This window comes from Siniperca chuatsi, linkage group LG3 (genome assembly GCF_020085105.1).
Source record: "Siniperca chuatsi isolate FFG_IHB_CAS linkage group LG3, ASM2008510v1, whole genome shotgun sequence".
Taxonomy (NCBI): Eukaryota; Metazoa; Chordata; class Actinopteri; order Centrarchiformes; family Sinipercidae; genus Siniperca; species Siniperca chuatsi.
Window position 1 is genome coordinate 20,144,952 of NC_058044.1, and position 17,496 is coordinate 20,162,447.

Here is a 17,496-nt window from a genome sequence, read left to right on the forward strand (position 1 = left end):
TTCAAGAAGTTAACTTGCTTGGGAGGCGCTTATATTTAGCCTACCAAGCACCTTGAGCAGCTTGTTTTTACACCCCAAAGCTGTTTTCAGCTATTATTATTTTGGCCCAGGTCTGCTACGGCACGACCCAGTCATTCACCTGCCGGCTCATCCAGACTAGTGACATTGTCATAGAATGAAGCCCTTTGAATGGTCTGAATCTCTACAACACAGAGAGAGAGACAGGGAGGGGAGGATGATGTTAATTCTTAGAAATCAGAAATGTGTAGGCCTGGGTCAACAAGGCAGACAGCTGTTGTTAGTAGGCTTGATTGAGAGACATACTGATGTGCAAACAGGTACATACATAATGAATCTTAAAGCATGTTACTAAAATTGATTCCTTGTATCTAGCACTGTTTTAAGTGGTTAGAGATAAGTAGGTAGCAACTTACCATCTTTCCAAAGTTCAGCCACAAATTTGTCAGTTGACTGATGCAGAAGTGTGGCCACATTGTCATTCAGGGGGTCCATGTTCTTCATTAGCCACTCATCTGCCTTATAGTCCACCTGTAACAATGAAGTGGTGCAACTCAGCGATATGGACGAAATTAATATAATTATAGTCTGACTGACACTGGATTTATGCAGCAGATACCATATTTATATTCAAGATTCTGAACAATCCGATAACAATATGCCTGCCAATATTCGTTTTTTACATTAACACATAACATGGAACAAACATTTTTGATAAAGATCCCATATATTTGCTTTTTTAATGTGATGAGGATCTACAGCAAATTTTTTAGCATTTCTATATTTACATTTTTGTTACTTATCGGCATATGACATAAGTACAGCGTATATACATGTAGCATATACAGTATGTCATATATGTTGGTGATACAGCCGATACACCTAAACTATGAATTAGCAGGATGTGCTTGAGACCATTTAACCGAAGAAGAGGAAATGTAAGGAGGAAGTATTAGCATTATGGTATCAGTTGTATCAGCTCTATCAAAGTGAATACTTGTGTAACAAGCCAGTCAAATGTACTGCAGCCTGGGATGCTAAAACATTTATTCAGTAAAATTGTCTAAATATACATATAGTTCCGTCACATCAGTCACATTATGGTGACCTACTTCAAATACTGACTAAATTTACAGGCCACACTTTATTGTAGTGATTCAAACTGCATACATGAGGTCATATTTTTTTGTGCATACCTATGTTGACACCATTTAGCTTTATGGTGCTGCAGATTTTTCTCCACAGCAGAGGTTCTTAGAGTTCAAAACTCTGAATGTTTGACTGAGTGTGGTGTAAAACGACACAGTCCACATAATAGTAAGCAGATGTGCTACTCAGCAGGTCTCTCTGCAACACAAATGCTGAGTTCTGTTGCATAACACCACTGACAACGTCCAAATCCACTTTCATACAATGTCATATAAATCAAACCAGGACACAGTATTTCCCTGAAATCCCACCACAGGAGAACTTTGCGTCATTGTTTAATCTGAGCACTGACTGGCAGCAACTTTTCATTTGTTGTTTCATTTTTGCAGGAGAAGATCAGGGAGGAAAAGACATATATTTTGGAAAATATGAACGTAGACAGAAATAAAGAAGCTGGTCCTACACAGAACGTTAAGTACAGTAAGAAGTAATATCATATATATTTCGTAATGTGGAGGAAAAACAGAACATTCATTCCAGTACGTGCCAGCCTTCCAGGAACTTGCATGCCTTATTCAAAAGGCATGTGTTGCCGTGCCTTAGAGGTTTGTAGTAAACTAAATCAACAACTCAAGTGTAGTGGTAACAGCTATGACTATCAATATGATTACCTTTTTCCTATGTGTCTGTCTTGGTGAGTGCTTTTTAGAAGAGAGCCTGACCTATGCCCTAAAAACACGCTTCATAAAATGAAAGCTTTATCCTTCAGTAAACTGTAATTTCCAAGGAAAAACCCAATTTATTTTTCCTTTTGAAAACCTGCCAGGAGTGGACTTCCAGCTTGAGAAGAGACACACACCTACTGTGTATTTTCAAGCAAAGCAGAGACAGAAACCCGCTGAGTGTGATTTTCAAAGAGATAAAACGAGCATACCTTGCCGGCGTAGTGGATGATACAGAAGTCTGCCTTATCTTTGAGCTGGCGGGGCTTCTGGAACTTGGTGTGTGTGCCCTGCTCCTGGGTTAGCTTGTCTACAAAGGTTTTGTCCGTGGCCTTGGGGAACCAGCACTCTTCATCCAGCAGAGCCAACACTCCTGGAGGGTTTGCCTGAAGTAATATCAACACAGGACAGAACTAAAGACTTCAGAGAGAGAGAACAGTAAATTTGGCATGACCTGGTAAAATATTTTTTGTGGCATTTTTGTGTTTATTAGATAGGAGCGCTGTGCTCAGCATCTTAAAGGCCATCAGGGTTCCCCAACAACAACTTTTTCTCAATGCAAATGCAAGTAAATAAAGTTCATTTATATACCAAGTTTCTTGATCAGACATCACAATGTACTTGACAATAAAAGACAAAAGCAAGGTGTAAGTAACTTTTCCTTTCCAATTTTGGTAGAATAAGGTAGAATAATTCAAGAATAAGTGAAAATAAGTGTTTAAGTAGGTATATTTTAAAAAAGTTTCATTCATCTCATTGATAGTAGCTAATCATTCACACTGACCGGCCTCTCAATGAGGTCGATGCAGGGCTGCAGGTCGAGGCCGAAGTCGATGAAGCTCCACTCGATGCCCTCCCTCTGGTACTCCTCCTGCTCCAGGATGAACATGGTGTGGTTGAAGAGCTGCTGCAGCTTCTCATTGGTGTAGTTGATACACAGCTGCTCAAATGAGTTCAACTGTAGTCGGAAAAAAATACAAGGAAGAACAATACTTTCACTGGAAATGTAGATGACTCAAGAACTCAAAACCTCAAATGTAGATAGCTTATAAGACAACAAAAACAAACATTATCATTAACTGCACAAAACAACAACAAAATAAAAAAACATTTCCTCTAGCCATAACAGGACAAATTGTCTTCTTTAAAAATCATAAAATTGAAAAGATTTTAATCCAAACCTGGAAAATCTCAAAACCCGCAATGTCCAGGATACCGATGAAGGAGGCACCCTGCCGTTTGGTTCTGTCCAGAGCTTTGTTAATGCGATGGACCAGCCAGCGAAACAGACGCTCATATGTCGCTTTAGCCAGGGCCTCGACAGCAAAATCAGCCTGGAGGGAGAAAGAAAGAAGAGAGGACAGGAAGAGCGGGAAAAGAGGTGGTGAGACAGTATAAGGAGATACAGAGCTTCCAGATCCTCACGAGGAAATCTATTCAACACTGGACAAATGGACTCGTACATCTTGGCAAGACTGTATACCGCCAATGTTCCACATGCTTTCTGAGTCTTGTATTATGATCTAAAACAGTTGAGACAAAAGCCGTATCTGCACTTTAAATGGCAATGAATGATTCATAAAAAGGAGATGTATTTTGCAGTGGTTTTACAAAGGGTAAAACTAATCTTCTCTTGTGCCCAGTACAATATGAAAAGAGGCAAGATATCAGATACGTTTTTGACAGCACATCTTGGCCATCAGTTTTTAAATCATTTCAACTTTAGAGTATGTATTTACTAAAGGCTCTTAATACAACAATATCCATGGAGCTCAGCCACTACTGTATGGAGGAGAAGCCAGTCAGAGGCTCGAAACGCTTTGTTGCGTGGGAACAAAACACAACGCAATAATAGCAGACTTCATCCAAAACTGACCCAGAATCTGAAAGTTAATTCAGATGCTGATTAAGATGCAGATTGTGTTAACAGATCAAGCTTCCACTCCTCATTGGCAGCACACATCACAATTTTGGTGGTTGGATCTTTCTTACCAAAATGCACCTTGGGAGTCATAGTCGACTCCTCTCCTCATGCTTTTGTACACAGGCTTTTACCTTTAACTTTTTTTTTAGTCAAAGAACCAGATATTTTGTAACGCAGTTGCTATCTTTTGTACTGATGATTCAAATGGGAGAGTTTATGCTTATAAAACCTCCCAGTCACATAACGCTCTATGCAGAAAATGAAACAGACCTACTTCAGTTGCATTACTTTGTGATAGATCCTTATTAGTGTTACTAAGGATCTCAGCTAGTAACAAAATAGATATACATGGTGTAAGTCAGTAAAAAAAAAGAAAAATGCAGCTAACTGACCTGCTCTTTAGTTTGCGCTTTCTGGACGTAGTCTCTTCCCACTTTGATCCTCGGTGACAGGATGGCTCTGGTAAACTCCATTACATTCATACCCAGCAGATGACACAGTTTCTGAGCGGCTGGGAAACAGAAATGGAAAAAGCACACAACAGGGGAAAATTTTAAATCAGAATGGAAGGAGGCCACAGTAGATTTAAAAAAAAGTATATTTGACTTACACCTGTATGTTAAATTGTGTCGTCAAGACAAGAAATAAAACATTAAGGAGAAATTATTGTTTGTTTTTCAAGAGTGATTAGATAGAGATGAGGATCTTTCCCAGTATTATGTTGACAGTGTTTGACAATTAATTTTAATCAATATTATCACAAACCTCTCTAAAAGCCATAGAAACTAAACTCAAGTGTCCCTGTCAAAGATGGCAGGTCAACAATACTATTACTGATTATTATTAAGATTAATCACAAATCTTTCAAAAGATGTTTTCTTATAAAATGTAACTGGGAAAATGTCATATTTTACATGGCTGGAGCTTGTGGAAAAGTAGAAAAAGCCATGTCTCACTACTAAAAGAAAACATCTGCTTCAGTCCTGAGTTCTGCTTGTCGCATTTGGGAATATCTGGCCGAGCTGCATCACTGGCATTAGACTCATTTTCTCTCCCTGTCTCCCTCTTTCAAGTGCCAAATATGCAGTGCCACATGTGGAGGAACTGGAAGGCTGTGGCCCATTTCCTTCAGGAGTAAATCCTCATAATGATGTGGCTTAATGGCAGGTTGACAAGGCTCGGGGAGAGAAAAGACATAAATCACCAGTTCCTCTGCTCTGTGGACGAGGTACGCAGTGTAAAGGAGGCAGGAAAAGGGGAGGAGAGGAGTTGAAGTATATATGGGAAGAGGAAAAGGAGGACGTCTTGACCTGTGAGCTCCAAGCTACGAGGTTATGAAGCAGATGTAAAAGGTGTGTATGTGTGTTTGTGTGTGTGGGATACCTACCAGTATTATCAGGCATAGAGGCTTGGTCAGAGTTCCTCTCCTTCTTAAAGACAATGTTACCAAACTGAAGCACTGAGGACACCACCTTCAACATGGCTACAGATATAAGAACCCAGAGAAAACAATATTACTATAGTAAGACATCACTTTAGCATCACATGAATGTGTTTAAGCAGTGAAACTGACAAAACGGGTTGGCTTCATGGTCATGGAGAGATTAAGAGAGGGCCTTGTTTAAATTTTATTGGAGATCGTCAATTAACATCCAGAGAAATAAATAATAATAATTAAAAAAAGTAAATTGTTCTTTTATCTCTATATATGTGATATGTGAAATATGTGTCAAAAATTATTTTGAGTATTTTTCAATCAAAATCCCTCTCTTTTGTCTTCCAGTAAAACGTTAAAATATTTTTCAAGACTCATTCTGCACTCATTAATTCGATAAAATCATGCATAAATTCATCATACAATCAAAGTGAATTGGGGCGAGTAGCTAACCCCGCCCGTCATATAAAACCTACCTTGACTGTTAACTGGGGTGGGTTGTAGCAGCTAGCGGAGCAATATCATAGGAGGAGGTGCGTGTTGAGATATGTTGGCAAAAACTTTGTTTACATTTCCAAGAGAGGATGGCTGGGGTCTAATATATTAATTTCTCCCTCGTCCATGCAACCAATTAAGAGCAATTTGATCAAATCCCTCTCAAAATGACACACTGCCCACATATTCTGTTCACTCGGAAATATGTCACATTATAAAGATGCTCTAACTGTCATTTCACTGTGACTTCAACCTGGAACCAATAACAATTTCTAAAACCATAAAATCAAAGGGACCTTGCTAAGTAATCTATACCAAAAGCTGTGGACCTTGCTTTAAGGTCATGCTTAAATAATCTCACCAGGGTACACACCAGACAGGGCATACAAAAATATAAAACAAGTGAAAGCAACCTCCTTGAGAAACTTGTTATGTTTATGTATGTTTTATGCTGGTGTTATGGAAAACATACCCAGAATCTCCTCATGGGCAAAGCTCATGATGTGCATGGCCTCCATGGTCTCCTGGAAGTTGTCTTTGTCCTGCTGGCCCGGGATTGGGATGTTACCGTTGGACAGGAAACGGTAGTTGTTGAATCCTTCCAAAAGCAGGTCCGCTGTGGAAAGAAAAATGGAAAAACATTTACAAACATGGTAAGACATGATTTTTTTCCCTCAAAAATATAAGGACTCGTGGACTAACAGAAGACTGGGTTTTGGTGCTGTAGATACACACCACTTCTTTATAAGAGGAGGTAACTGATTCTAATGACAAAAATTAATGTTGGCAAGTCTGGGTATGAATATGAATTAAATATGAACTATGTAATGTTATAATTTATACGGTTAATTTATCTTTTACACAGTTAAGCTGCCAACAGACAAAGAGAATAAGAAGTACCTAGATGGTATTAAAGCTCAGTCTACTTACATTTGAGGTGCTCTCCGGCTCCAGCCAGCAGCTGGTAGAAAACGTGGAAGGTGCGCTCATCTTTGGCTTGACGAACAGCTCTGGATTTCTCCAGTAAGTCTGACACACAATGGTCAAAGACAAAAATCTATTTGGCGGGTCAGTTTGATGTAGAATCAAAACTTGTATACATGAGACACTTCCTAGTGTACTGGTCAAATTGGTTGAGATCACAGGATCAAAATGTTTTTATTTAAAAAAAAAAAAAACCCAACAACTTCTGCTTCAATATTGGAAACACATTTCTAAAGCATTCGACGATGAAAATGTCCTATTGGACTAATTTTTGAGTGTGCTTCCAATAAACACTCCTGACTAGCCTCTTTGTAAATATCTCACCTACAATGACTGATAGCGAGCAGAAGGCTAGTCAATTCTATTCAATCGTTTTAAAACAGGATACAGGTTTCAATATTGGCTCCAACAATGTATCCGGTGACATCAAAGTTGATCCGGATGAATTTCCCCTGCAGAGATTTACAGAAGATAAATGCTCAGGAAGTGCACAAGACAAGATAAACAGAAATCAATCGCCAACAAGAATAATGTACTAAGAGTCAGCAGAATCCTCCATAAACATAAACACCGATACAGATCATCTACAGGGTTGATTTATATTTAATATAGTACAAAGCAATATTTACAAAATTTGTAAAATGACAATATAAACTAATAAAAATGACGTTCATTATGTATGGACTAGATAACTTTATTTTGACACACTGGGCTCACATCAGCACCAGTACATTTTACTGTAAGTATTATTACAGCTAGGTCCTGATCCATACAGTACTAGGCAGGTCTTCTGATCAAGTTCTCACTGATGACAAATGGAAACTATTTTTACTGTCACAGCTGGCCAGGGTTCATGCAGAGGAAGTTTTAATCTGGTCATTTTATGAAGCAACATAAAAATTAGTATTGTAGAAGAAAATTCCCTTAAATTTTACAGATGAATTTGCCGCAGTAACTCTTAAGCCAAGACTTTACTCATGTCCTCTCTTGACCCACGTCAGTAGAACAAGAAGTCTGCTGAGTGGAGTTGCCTCAGTCTGAGAGGATCAAGTACATCAAAGGCATCATTAATGACTAGCAGGCGCCTGTATCCAGCTATATGGCCTGTGTAATTGCTTACAGGAAAAGTAGGAAAATTAAATTACTTTCAGTCAGTTTTACCTTATACCTGCTTATTCTCAAAAAAAGAACTTTCTAGAAAATACAAAAAAGTCACCTAAATCTATTTCAGGTGCCGAATTAAGATCAGCCAAGGTGGTGCATTTCTCTGTACTTACAAAACGTGACGAGTTGTCATTTTTCACTGTCTTAGCATTCCCAAAAGATTCAAGGATGGGGTTGGCTTGTAAAAGCTGACGTTCCAATTCACCCTGAAAAACAGAGGGATGTTACAGCTTTCCTGGGTCACCACATGAAAGTCAAAAATTAATGTTTTGTTTTTTTTACATACATACAACATGCAGACAAAGACAGCAGACATCTGAAGATTTGTCATGTGTTTTTTTACAGAAAGACCTCACATACATTATCCCTGTGTAGGTAAACTGATCAAACAAAGCCAGAGAGAAGTGTGACAGTCACACTCCTATAAAACCTTTATAGTACCAAGTCCTTAAAAAAAAGGAGAATTAATTATTGATAGCAGACAAAAGCTAATTGTCCATAGTTAATTGTTTTAAATAGTTCACACTAGGTGCTTGTCAGATTTGGTGAATTCTTACTGGTCTACAGCTACGTCATGGACATTAAAAGCAATCTGACTTTACTAAAATTGAGAATAAAATTTTAAAAAAACCTTTGAAAAGATGTCATAACTTAGGCACACAGATAACGAAGGTTACATCTTTATGTGACAGAATGAGAAAAAAAACAACCCTACTCCAGTTAGTAAAAGGTTATCATATCACTTCTCAATCATCAAAACAATTAAAATGTTTAAGAAGAAATCCTTGTTTGTAAATCAGTTCAAAATTCTGAATTGATCTGATCAGTGCCTAAACAATCAGTCGTTTGACAAAAACATAACAATTAATCGTGTAGGTTATTTATCAGCACATTCTCTGTTTCCAGCTTATAAAATGTGAAGTTTTGCTGCTTTTCTCAGTTTTATGACATTGTAAATGAAATATCTTTGGTTTTGGACAAAACCAGCAATCTGAAGACTTCTTCTGGGGCTTTATATCCTGACATTTTACGAACTAAACAATTAAGCAAATGATCTGATCATATTTAAGAAATCAAAATGCTGAAACCATTAGTTCTTGGCAGTGGACTTTAGGCTTTTGGACTTGGACTGTATTTTCTCAAGTGCATAAAATATAAACTAATCCTATAAACATGGTGACCATAAAAACTTCCACAACCACAATTCCATTTGCAGAAGTTTTATCTTTTGAAGTTTAAACTACAAAGAAAAACTATGCTGAACTAATGATGTGTTACGGTTCTTGATAGTGATTGAGAGAGCAGACAGCCTCTCTATCATTTCAGGAGGAATGTTTCCACAACACACAACAGAAACACTTTGGCTTTTTCTGGTCAGATCAGACACTTTAAGAGCGGCTGAATAAATAAATAAGCGACTTATGCAGATGTTTGTACAGGTGGCCCACTGTGTTTCCATCTAAGCCACATTGTGGGCTTTGTCATGACCAGAGAATCCAAAGTGGCTGAGAGAAAAACAATTTCTTCTGTAATGTTACTTCTCTTCTTGAGGCTGAGTGGAATATTTTCCCATTACGTCAAAAATAGCTGCACACACTGAAGGTTTGAGGAGGCCATTTTCCACAAAAGGGAACTCTGCGGGATGAGGAATCAGCATTGCGCTCAGGATGTGAGACATGTAATGTGATCTTTGGCTGAAGAGCATGATGGGCTGCTTTTAATTGAGTTTTTGAGCAGCTGGAATGAAGCAGGGCTGAACTGGATAAACCTGGTCCTTTTCCAGCTATCAGAGCAGTGGCAAGTCCCACAGGGGGATTCAAACCAAAAGCCTTTGTTTCTATATAAACACAGGCATGTGGTGCAACTTGGTAGTTAAGATTGTTCACTGGCAACCTCTACTCATCTGTGTGGTCTGCTGAACGCACATAAAAACAAAGAGCAGATTACAAACACCAGTGGGGGGCCAATTTAGCAGCATTAGAAGTTGACCCACATTCCTGCTGCATAATGAGCATGTCAGACATCTGACAGCCAACAGAACTGACTCCACTTAAGATAGACAATTGTTGTGTAGCTGTGATCAAATTTAAGCAACTTGAGATGCCTCAAAATTGAGAGGCTATCAGTCATTACAAATACACCCAGTTATTTTGAAGCTAAAAAAGAGACTCCTCATCATCTCCAAAGCATAAAATAAATCAATAAAATAAACTTTTCTGCCTTTCTAGAAAACATTTACAGGTCATGGCTGCAAGTGTGTCTTTTATCACAGTGCAGGCTGTTTGGCAGGCCATGGCGCAGTACTTTAGGACAGATTGAGTGGAGTCAAAGAGGATCAGTCAAAACTGTTGCAGTAAATCTTATGAGGCAGAGGCCAGTAGTTGTGGATTTGTATTCAATGCTCAACATCTGGTCCGGAGGTCACGAGGCCAGACAAATATTACAAGTCGCTCTTTTCACCACCAAGCAACGGGAGAACACTCCTTGGGAAATGGCTCAAAATATTTAAATCTGAACAAGCCAACGTGAAGAACTCATCTGGGTCAAACAGAGCATTTAGGCTGAATCGAGCTTAAAGTAAGAAAGGTCGAAAGAGGTTCTGCATCGGCCACTAGGTCTACGTCAAGTGATTAAGAGGAGATGGCTTGAAAACCAGTGAACTACTTTAATCATACTTGGCATAAATGTTGGCTAAATATCTTGTGATGTAACTATTGTCCAGCTTCTTGCATACTGTACATGCAGCAAATATAAAGATACATAACATCCAGCAAAGGGGAGGGTTATTGTGAAGTAAAAGCACTGATGATTTCATCCACAAAGTCCCTTATAGCTAGCTGCTTTAATTTTAGGGAGTTCATCTGCGACTTATTAAATAATAGTACTAACAGGCTATAGCAAGTGAAAGTTTAAGCCAGCAGCTGTATATTTCACCAGCTATAATCACAACAGTCACCGGTAAATTTAGTAGGTTGAAGCTAATTCACTTCAATTCTGAGTTGGCGAAACAACAAAAAGGAAATTCCCATTGCCTAGTTAATACGCTCTCTGGATGTCAGTGTCTGTATATTAACGCTTGGCCAAAGATAATATCACTAAAGAAGAAACACCACTTTGTATCATTTTTGAGGTTTGAGAAAAATTAAGAGAGGTGTGTGTTTTTGCTGTTCTTCATTTTCTACATAAATGATCTAGGTGACAGCTAGGGAAGGAAGTGTCGGAATTTCCCAGTTAAAGTGCGTCATATCATCGTTTTAAACGTATCACCTTAAAAGAATAGACATCTTCAGATTTCGGGGCTTGACCGGTCAGTCTGTGAAGCCAACGTTAGCTTAAGCAGTTACAGTACAGAGCTGTCAACAGTATCACCTAGGGTTATCAGTCCGATACCAAAACGCTGTCAGATTAAATTTACCAGCAGTTTGTCATTATTACTATAACTGTTCAACTATACAGTTGTTAATAAATACCACTTCTGAATGACATGATTATATTTGAATATGTTGATGTTAAGTATACCACTCATGTCACATCTGAATAAATGTGAAGTAAATTGGTCCTTTTTATAGAAAGCTAGTCAAGTCTACTAAGAAGTTGACTTTTCATTGACAGTCTGATGAACCCTGGGAGTACATCAACAACAAACAGCTACATTATTTTATCTGATTCTGTTCATGTAGAAACAAGACAAGTTTGGGATAATGATAGATATGTTCGTCAAATCGTTAATCCCTAGTCAGCAGATAACTGAGTTGTGTTGTGGGATTTGTGGGAACATGAACCAAACTGGAAACCTTAGTGTTAACATACCAACAGGTTTTTTTAAGTGAGACACAGTGGATTCAATGTTAATAACCTGTTTCATTATACAGGCTTTAAATGTGAGAACATGAGATCTATCAGCTTCATGGTAGCCCATTAGTTTATTAAATGAAGATTAGAGCAATGATTAATTTCTAAGAGAAAAGATGTCCTCATATTGTAAGTAAATGTTAAATATCTAAAAGAAGCAGAAGTGAGGACAGGAAGTACAGATCATGCAAAAAAGTTAAAGCAAAACTACAGCAGGTGGATTAAGGTGGATGGAAAGTGTCTACTGCCCAACTTCAGGCAACATTAAAGAGTTAAGAATCAGTTATTTCTGAGGGTAAAGAGTAGTAGGCAACAGAGTGGGTAAAGCACCCCTTTTATATTGTAAGTGAGGTGAGATAGGTGAAAAACTACATACTACTCACATAAAACAGGGGTCCACTCTGTAGGACATGGGGAGATTCAATTGTTATTATGGAAAATAATAAATTGCATTATTGTCATGGATACAAATGAATTTGTAGTTCAAGCTAAACATTTTTTTAAAACGATGCATTAGCGTCAGAATAGAAGCACAACCTACAGCAGTATATGGATGGAATTAGCAACAGGTGTTATTATAATACCTCAGTGGTCTGTAATCCTGGCCCTCAAGACCCAGATTACTGCTGGTGTTCTAGGTTAACAGGTAGTTAATTGTTTGTACCGTGCATCTCAGGTTTACTGTAATTCAGTCACAAGTTACATGGCTACAAGAACTACCTTCAGAGCTCTAGGTCCTGATGACCAGGACTGTAACTATCTCAAGTACTGCAGGTAAACTTGCTTCTAATGGATGTCCTCAACTGACGCTTTTAAGCAAGACAGGTGTGGTCACCAGCTCTATCTTAACTTACAACAGTCTAAAACACAGATAAGATATATGCCTTGCTATAATACAAGTACAATTAGAATTTTAACTATTTCTTGCAGCAGCAGAAATGGCTATGTTTCATACAGCACAAGATGACAGCCAAGGCTCAACATGTGGTTACCACAACAAATAAATACAACATGCATGTGACTATGTTTCACTGAGTGTCAATCAGAATAATGGTGAGCAAATTTACAGTATGGCACATCTGAACAAAGTAAATGCCATTCATATAAAACACAATAATCATGCCCTGTACTTACAACTGCATTTTGTGCCTGACAGAGAGAGACAATGGAAATGCTAAATATGCTGTTTTCAGTGTTTACACCAGGCATTTTAACTAAATACAGTATATTAAGTGTCAAATGTAACTTCTGGTCTCTTTGGACTACTTACACCATTTGATGAGCCCTTAGTGGGCTCATGTCAAACAGATATTCTATGAGTTTGTTTGTTTGAGAGGAAAATGTTAGTGTAGCATGCACATGAACATTGTGTATAAGAAAGCATAAATACTTGCCTGTAGTTTCACTGGTTTAGGTGATTCTGGCTGTTTGTTACAGGTAAACAAATGCAAATTGTTAGATTGTCTGCACACACATCTGGTGCACAAAGCCATGTCGCCTACTACAGGTATTGATATCTATACTTATATCTATACTTGCAGTATTTGTGATTATCAGTACATCTCAGTAATCGTTACTCTAATTACAGCGTTATATAAGGTCAAAAGAATAACCAATCAAAGGATTGTGGGGGCATACAAAGACATGATAGGGCATAGTGGTAGTATTTCATTTTTCATACAAATCCACCTACAGCGTTAGTATTTCAACACATTTTTAGTGTTGAAATACTAACGGTTCGGTTTATGGCTTAGAGCAGGCATTGCTAACTGAAATTAGAGAGATGAGAAAGGAGAATACTCACAGGAATGTTGTGGTCTTTTCTTCCTTTGTGGGAGGAGGCAACATGTGCCAGGTACTGAATGACCTTTTTCGTGTTTTCCGTCTTGCCAGCTCCTGACTCACCTCTGTGAGACAAAAGAAGACAATGCACACAAAACACATATACTCAGAATAGTGTGTGTGAAACACTAAACTGTTTGGCACGAACCCTTTACATCTACACCGTCGCCACTCGGTGATAATAGCTGGATCAATAAAGCTGAGACGTACTGTCCTTGAGCTTCACAGATTTGCAGGTGCATGTGGGTGAGAACAGAGCACAAGTCCTGTCCTCTTTTCCATTACAAAGAAATGCACAAATATAATCTTAAGACTCAAACTAAATACTGGTGCGTATCTAATCATGTGTGTCTTTCTCTGCAATATTTTTTGAGTGTCTGCCCAGTTCAGGCCTGTGGTTGCTGGCGTGTGGATGTGCGGCCTGCTTTTCATTGCTATGTCATACAGTGACCATGGCATAGAAAAACAGGCAAGAAATCTTCTCAAGTCCTCCAAGCCATGCAAAAACTTTGGGGGAGCAGTTTAGATTTAGAGCATACTTGAGGTTTTACAGTAAGTGCAAATTTGCATACACCAAGTATGCACAAAATATTGTTTTGCTTTCAGATTTAGTGAGTGTGATGTGGCTGAGAGTAAAAGAGTGGGAGAGCGGTGTGTGTGTGCAAGTGCTGTCACTCTCGTTGGCCACTGTGAACAGAGGGTAATCATGGAGGGATTATGTCGATGTCTGTGTTGTTGGCCTCCTAATGCTGGGTGTTAGATTCCTCAGCTCCCCCATTTCAGAAGACATGCCATATAAACAGGGAGTGCTGACTTAATCATGTCTGCTGAGGCTTTTACATTTTGTTAGCACGTCCATATATCATGTTTTAGTGTTTCATACTAGTTTGCAGTCAGTTTGTGTGTCTTAGTGCCAAAGCCCTTGATAATGTGCATAATCTATATATTAATGTCTGCGCGTATAAGTGTGTGTAAACATGAATATATCCTTCTTTGTTCAACACAGCAACATAATTCAATACAATAACCATGTAATAAATGCTAACTAGTGAAACTAATACAATTTTTATTCTGTGTGAGGGGTGTTAATACAACTATGTCATGGCATTTCTTATTATTTTAAATTTGAACCACCATTCAATAATGGGAGTGGGGAGTGTTCATAAAAAGTACTGTCACTCTATTGCATGCCCCATTGCCCTTAGTGATCTAGGCTGTGGTGGTTCTCTTCGTTAACACAAAATGTAGTAACCTAGCTAGCCTTGCTGAATGAATACTTATGACATCAAACCATCTGAGAAGTAATGTGTGGAAGCTTTTTGGATTTGATACCATAGATGGAAAATCATGGATAAAGGCAAGGCTGTTTGCTGAGTTTGTAAAATGCAACTGCCTTACACTAATGTTACAACAACAATAAAATTTGAAATTGCCTGTTAACTTGTAATTCACATAACGCGGCGTAGACACAGTAAATGAAGGGAACAATGTCAATTGGTTAGGAACAGGTTACATGGGTTGAGTTCAAATTAATTTGATTTGTTTGAACTTTTTTTTAACTTTTTTTTTTTTTTTAAGTGACGGCCCTGACATACGTTATGGGCTTTGTTTGTAGTGGTGTTGTATGAAAGTAAAGTCTTTTGTAAAGTGTGCGATACAAGTTATTTTGACATCCTGTGTGTATATAAAAGGGACAAAATAACATGAACGCCTCACCATTCACCCTGCATGACTAAAAGTGCCGCTGCATGGTTTACGTCTTGATACCCTCTCTGGCATTTTTCTTTGCAGACATTCCTGTCATCTGTAGACACTTGTCACTGAAAAGACGCTAGAGGGCTGCGTAGCAGAAATGTCAGGCATTTCTCAGACCCACATTTCTCACTTTTGTCTCAAGTAGTCACAGCCCAGTCAGTGTCACTGAGATACACGATTTAAAATAGCTGTCAAGGCCCCCGGGGGCAGCTGGTTCACCTGCACTGCTGCAGTAAATGCATTATTGTCACTTTCAGTTTCATTTAATTCAGACATAAAAGAAAAGAAAAAAAAAAAGCCACAGGGAAATATACTGCACCGTGTGATGTTATTTCCAAGAATATAAAGGAAAAAGGAGACATGCATGAGGGCAATGAATGAACCATGAACCACATGCTATCAGTTTGGGCCAGTTTATCCCACCAATATAAGACGCAGAGGCATACAAGTGTGGGGGCTGGGTACCTAAAATGATTTTATCAACAATAACTTTAATATGCTGCAATAACAACAGTTTCAATAAAGCACAAAAAGTGTTTATATGAAATTTAAAATATAAAAATGCATGCAGTAGTGGACTGAGTCTGTATACTCACGTGCAAAGAATGGATTGGTCCTCTCGATCTGTGGGAGACAAGGAGAGGGGGAAAACGGGGAGGAGAAAAAAAAAAAGTCAACCTCAGCAGTCTTTGATTCAGTCTCTACTGTGCACAAGGTTTGATTGACAACCTCACCAGCCAAAAATAAAGTCTTATCAGCAGATTGTGGATTTGAAGGTCAAAGTCAAGCTTAGCGTGTGCATGTGTGCATCAAATGTTTTACACATCATGTTTTTCACAGCCTGAGACTCGCTTTTTATCAGAATAAGAAAATTACTTTTGTCAAGGCATATTTTTCAGTAGGCTGGGGCTTCACAGGATTTCACCACAGGTATTTCCTGGAATGCAATGTCAGAAATGCAGGAAAGTGGCACTGTGAAGTCAAATCACTGCACAGGAGAGATAAGGCAACTGTAATGTCAGCTTTATATTAAACGGGGTGCTGAGTATAATTTTGAGACTTGGACTAGGGCCAGTAATTCTTGATTTTATAGGATCAAGTCCAGATTACTTAATTAAAAAAAGAAAAGCTGTGGAAGAACTTTATTTCACACAAGTTTGTATTAACTCAGTATTGGAACATACAGTAGAAAACACATATGATCAATTTCAGGTTGCATAAAGCTTTATTGAACTAAATGAAAATGCGAGCACACACACACACACACACTAACAACAAATATAAATGCATTTAATTTTATATGATATGATAATGAATGGTAGGTAAATTATTGTAAAATTGCTATCAATTTTATTACTATATAAATGTAACCTTTATTTTAACCAGGCAAGCCTCATTGAGTTTTAAAAAATATCGTTTTCAAGAGTGTCCTGGACAAGACATGCAGCAATAACAATTAGCTACACACAAACAACATAATTACTGATCTGACTGATACAGGAGAAAAATCTGATAACGATATATCAGCCAATAGTAATTTTTTTTTAACATAAACACATAACATAAACAACAATATTGATACGGATCCCTTAGATTAGAGTTTTTTAAGGAATTGTGACCAAGATACATAGTAAGCAGGACATGTTACTTGTCCGTGCTCTACTGTGGACAAACTATGTAATGGTGACACTGTTTCTAAATTACTTCAAACCTAGTTTGGCATTTCTGTACTGAAATTTCTTGTTACTTATCGGCCGACATATACACCAATATCAATATATCTGCAATAAGCTAAGATCGGCCGAGATATCGGTAGATTTATTTATCATTTTCCAACACAGGTTTGTATAACGACATTTGAGTTGTGGTTCCCTTTATGCTACTCACAAAACAAAACAAACGTTATATACAACAATTACCGTAGATGAGTAGTTAATTAGCTCTAATAATACATACAGAATAGCCTGTATGATAAGACAAACTGAAGCTGGCCGGATTGTTACAATATTTGTACTTGTATAATATAACAATATTTGCTCCTGTGTGATGGCAAGTTTATCTACCAGAATGATGACTATTTGGTCTGCTTTGAAAGATTTAATTCCTATTTGTAATCTACAATAAAAAGACTCATATCCCCGGATGTCCCTCATGTA

General features: G+C 38.0%; 1 protein-coding gene across 3 annotated transcripts in view; it reads right to left on the reverse strand.

The window, feature by feature from the left end:
* The window catches only part of LOC122873803 (myosin-10), a 64,590-nt gene that overhangs the window by 26,230 nt on the left and 20,864 nt on the right, over positions 1–17,496 (reverse strand). The window contains exons 4-18 of one of the 3 annotated variants that reach the window (XM_044190974.1): positions 15,937–15,964; positions 13,548–13,650; positions 13,138–13,167; positions 12,878–12,892; positions 12,127–12,144; positions 8,005–8,097; positions 7,116–7,179; positions 6,674–6,772; positions 6,216–6,359; positions 5,201–5,296; positions 4,206–4,324; positions 3,071–3,223; positions 2,674–2,847; positions 2,102–2,275; positions 435–549 (exon numbers count right to left, since the gene is read on the reverse strand). In XM_044190974.1, coding sequence (XP_044046909.1) covers positions 435–549; positions 2,102–2,275; positions 2,674–2,847; positions 3,071–3,223; positions 4,206–4,324; positions 5,201–5,296; positions 6,216–6,359; positions 6,674–6,772; positions 7,116–7,179; positions 8,005–8,097; positions 12,127–12,144; positions 12,878–12,892; positions 13,138–13,167; positions 13,548–13,650; positions 15,937–15,964 — 1,425 coding nt within the window. The remainder of the gene's footprint in view (positions 1–434; positions 550–2,101; positions 2,276–2,673; positions 2,848–3,070; positions 3,224–4,205; positions 4,325–5,200; positions 5,297–6,215; positions 6,360–6,673; positions 6,773–7,115; positions 7,180–8,004; positions 8,098–12,126; positions 12,145–12,877; positions 12,893–13,137; positions 13,168–13,547; positions 13,651–15,936; positions 15,965–17,496) is intronic. The other 2 variants (XM_044190975.1, XM_044190976.1) reach the window with 2 other exon arrangements.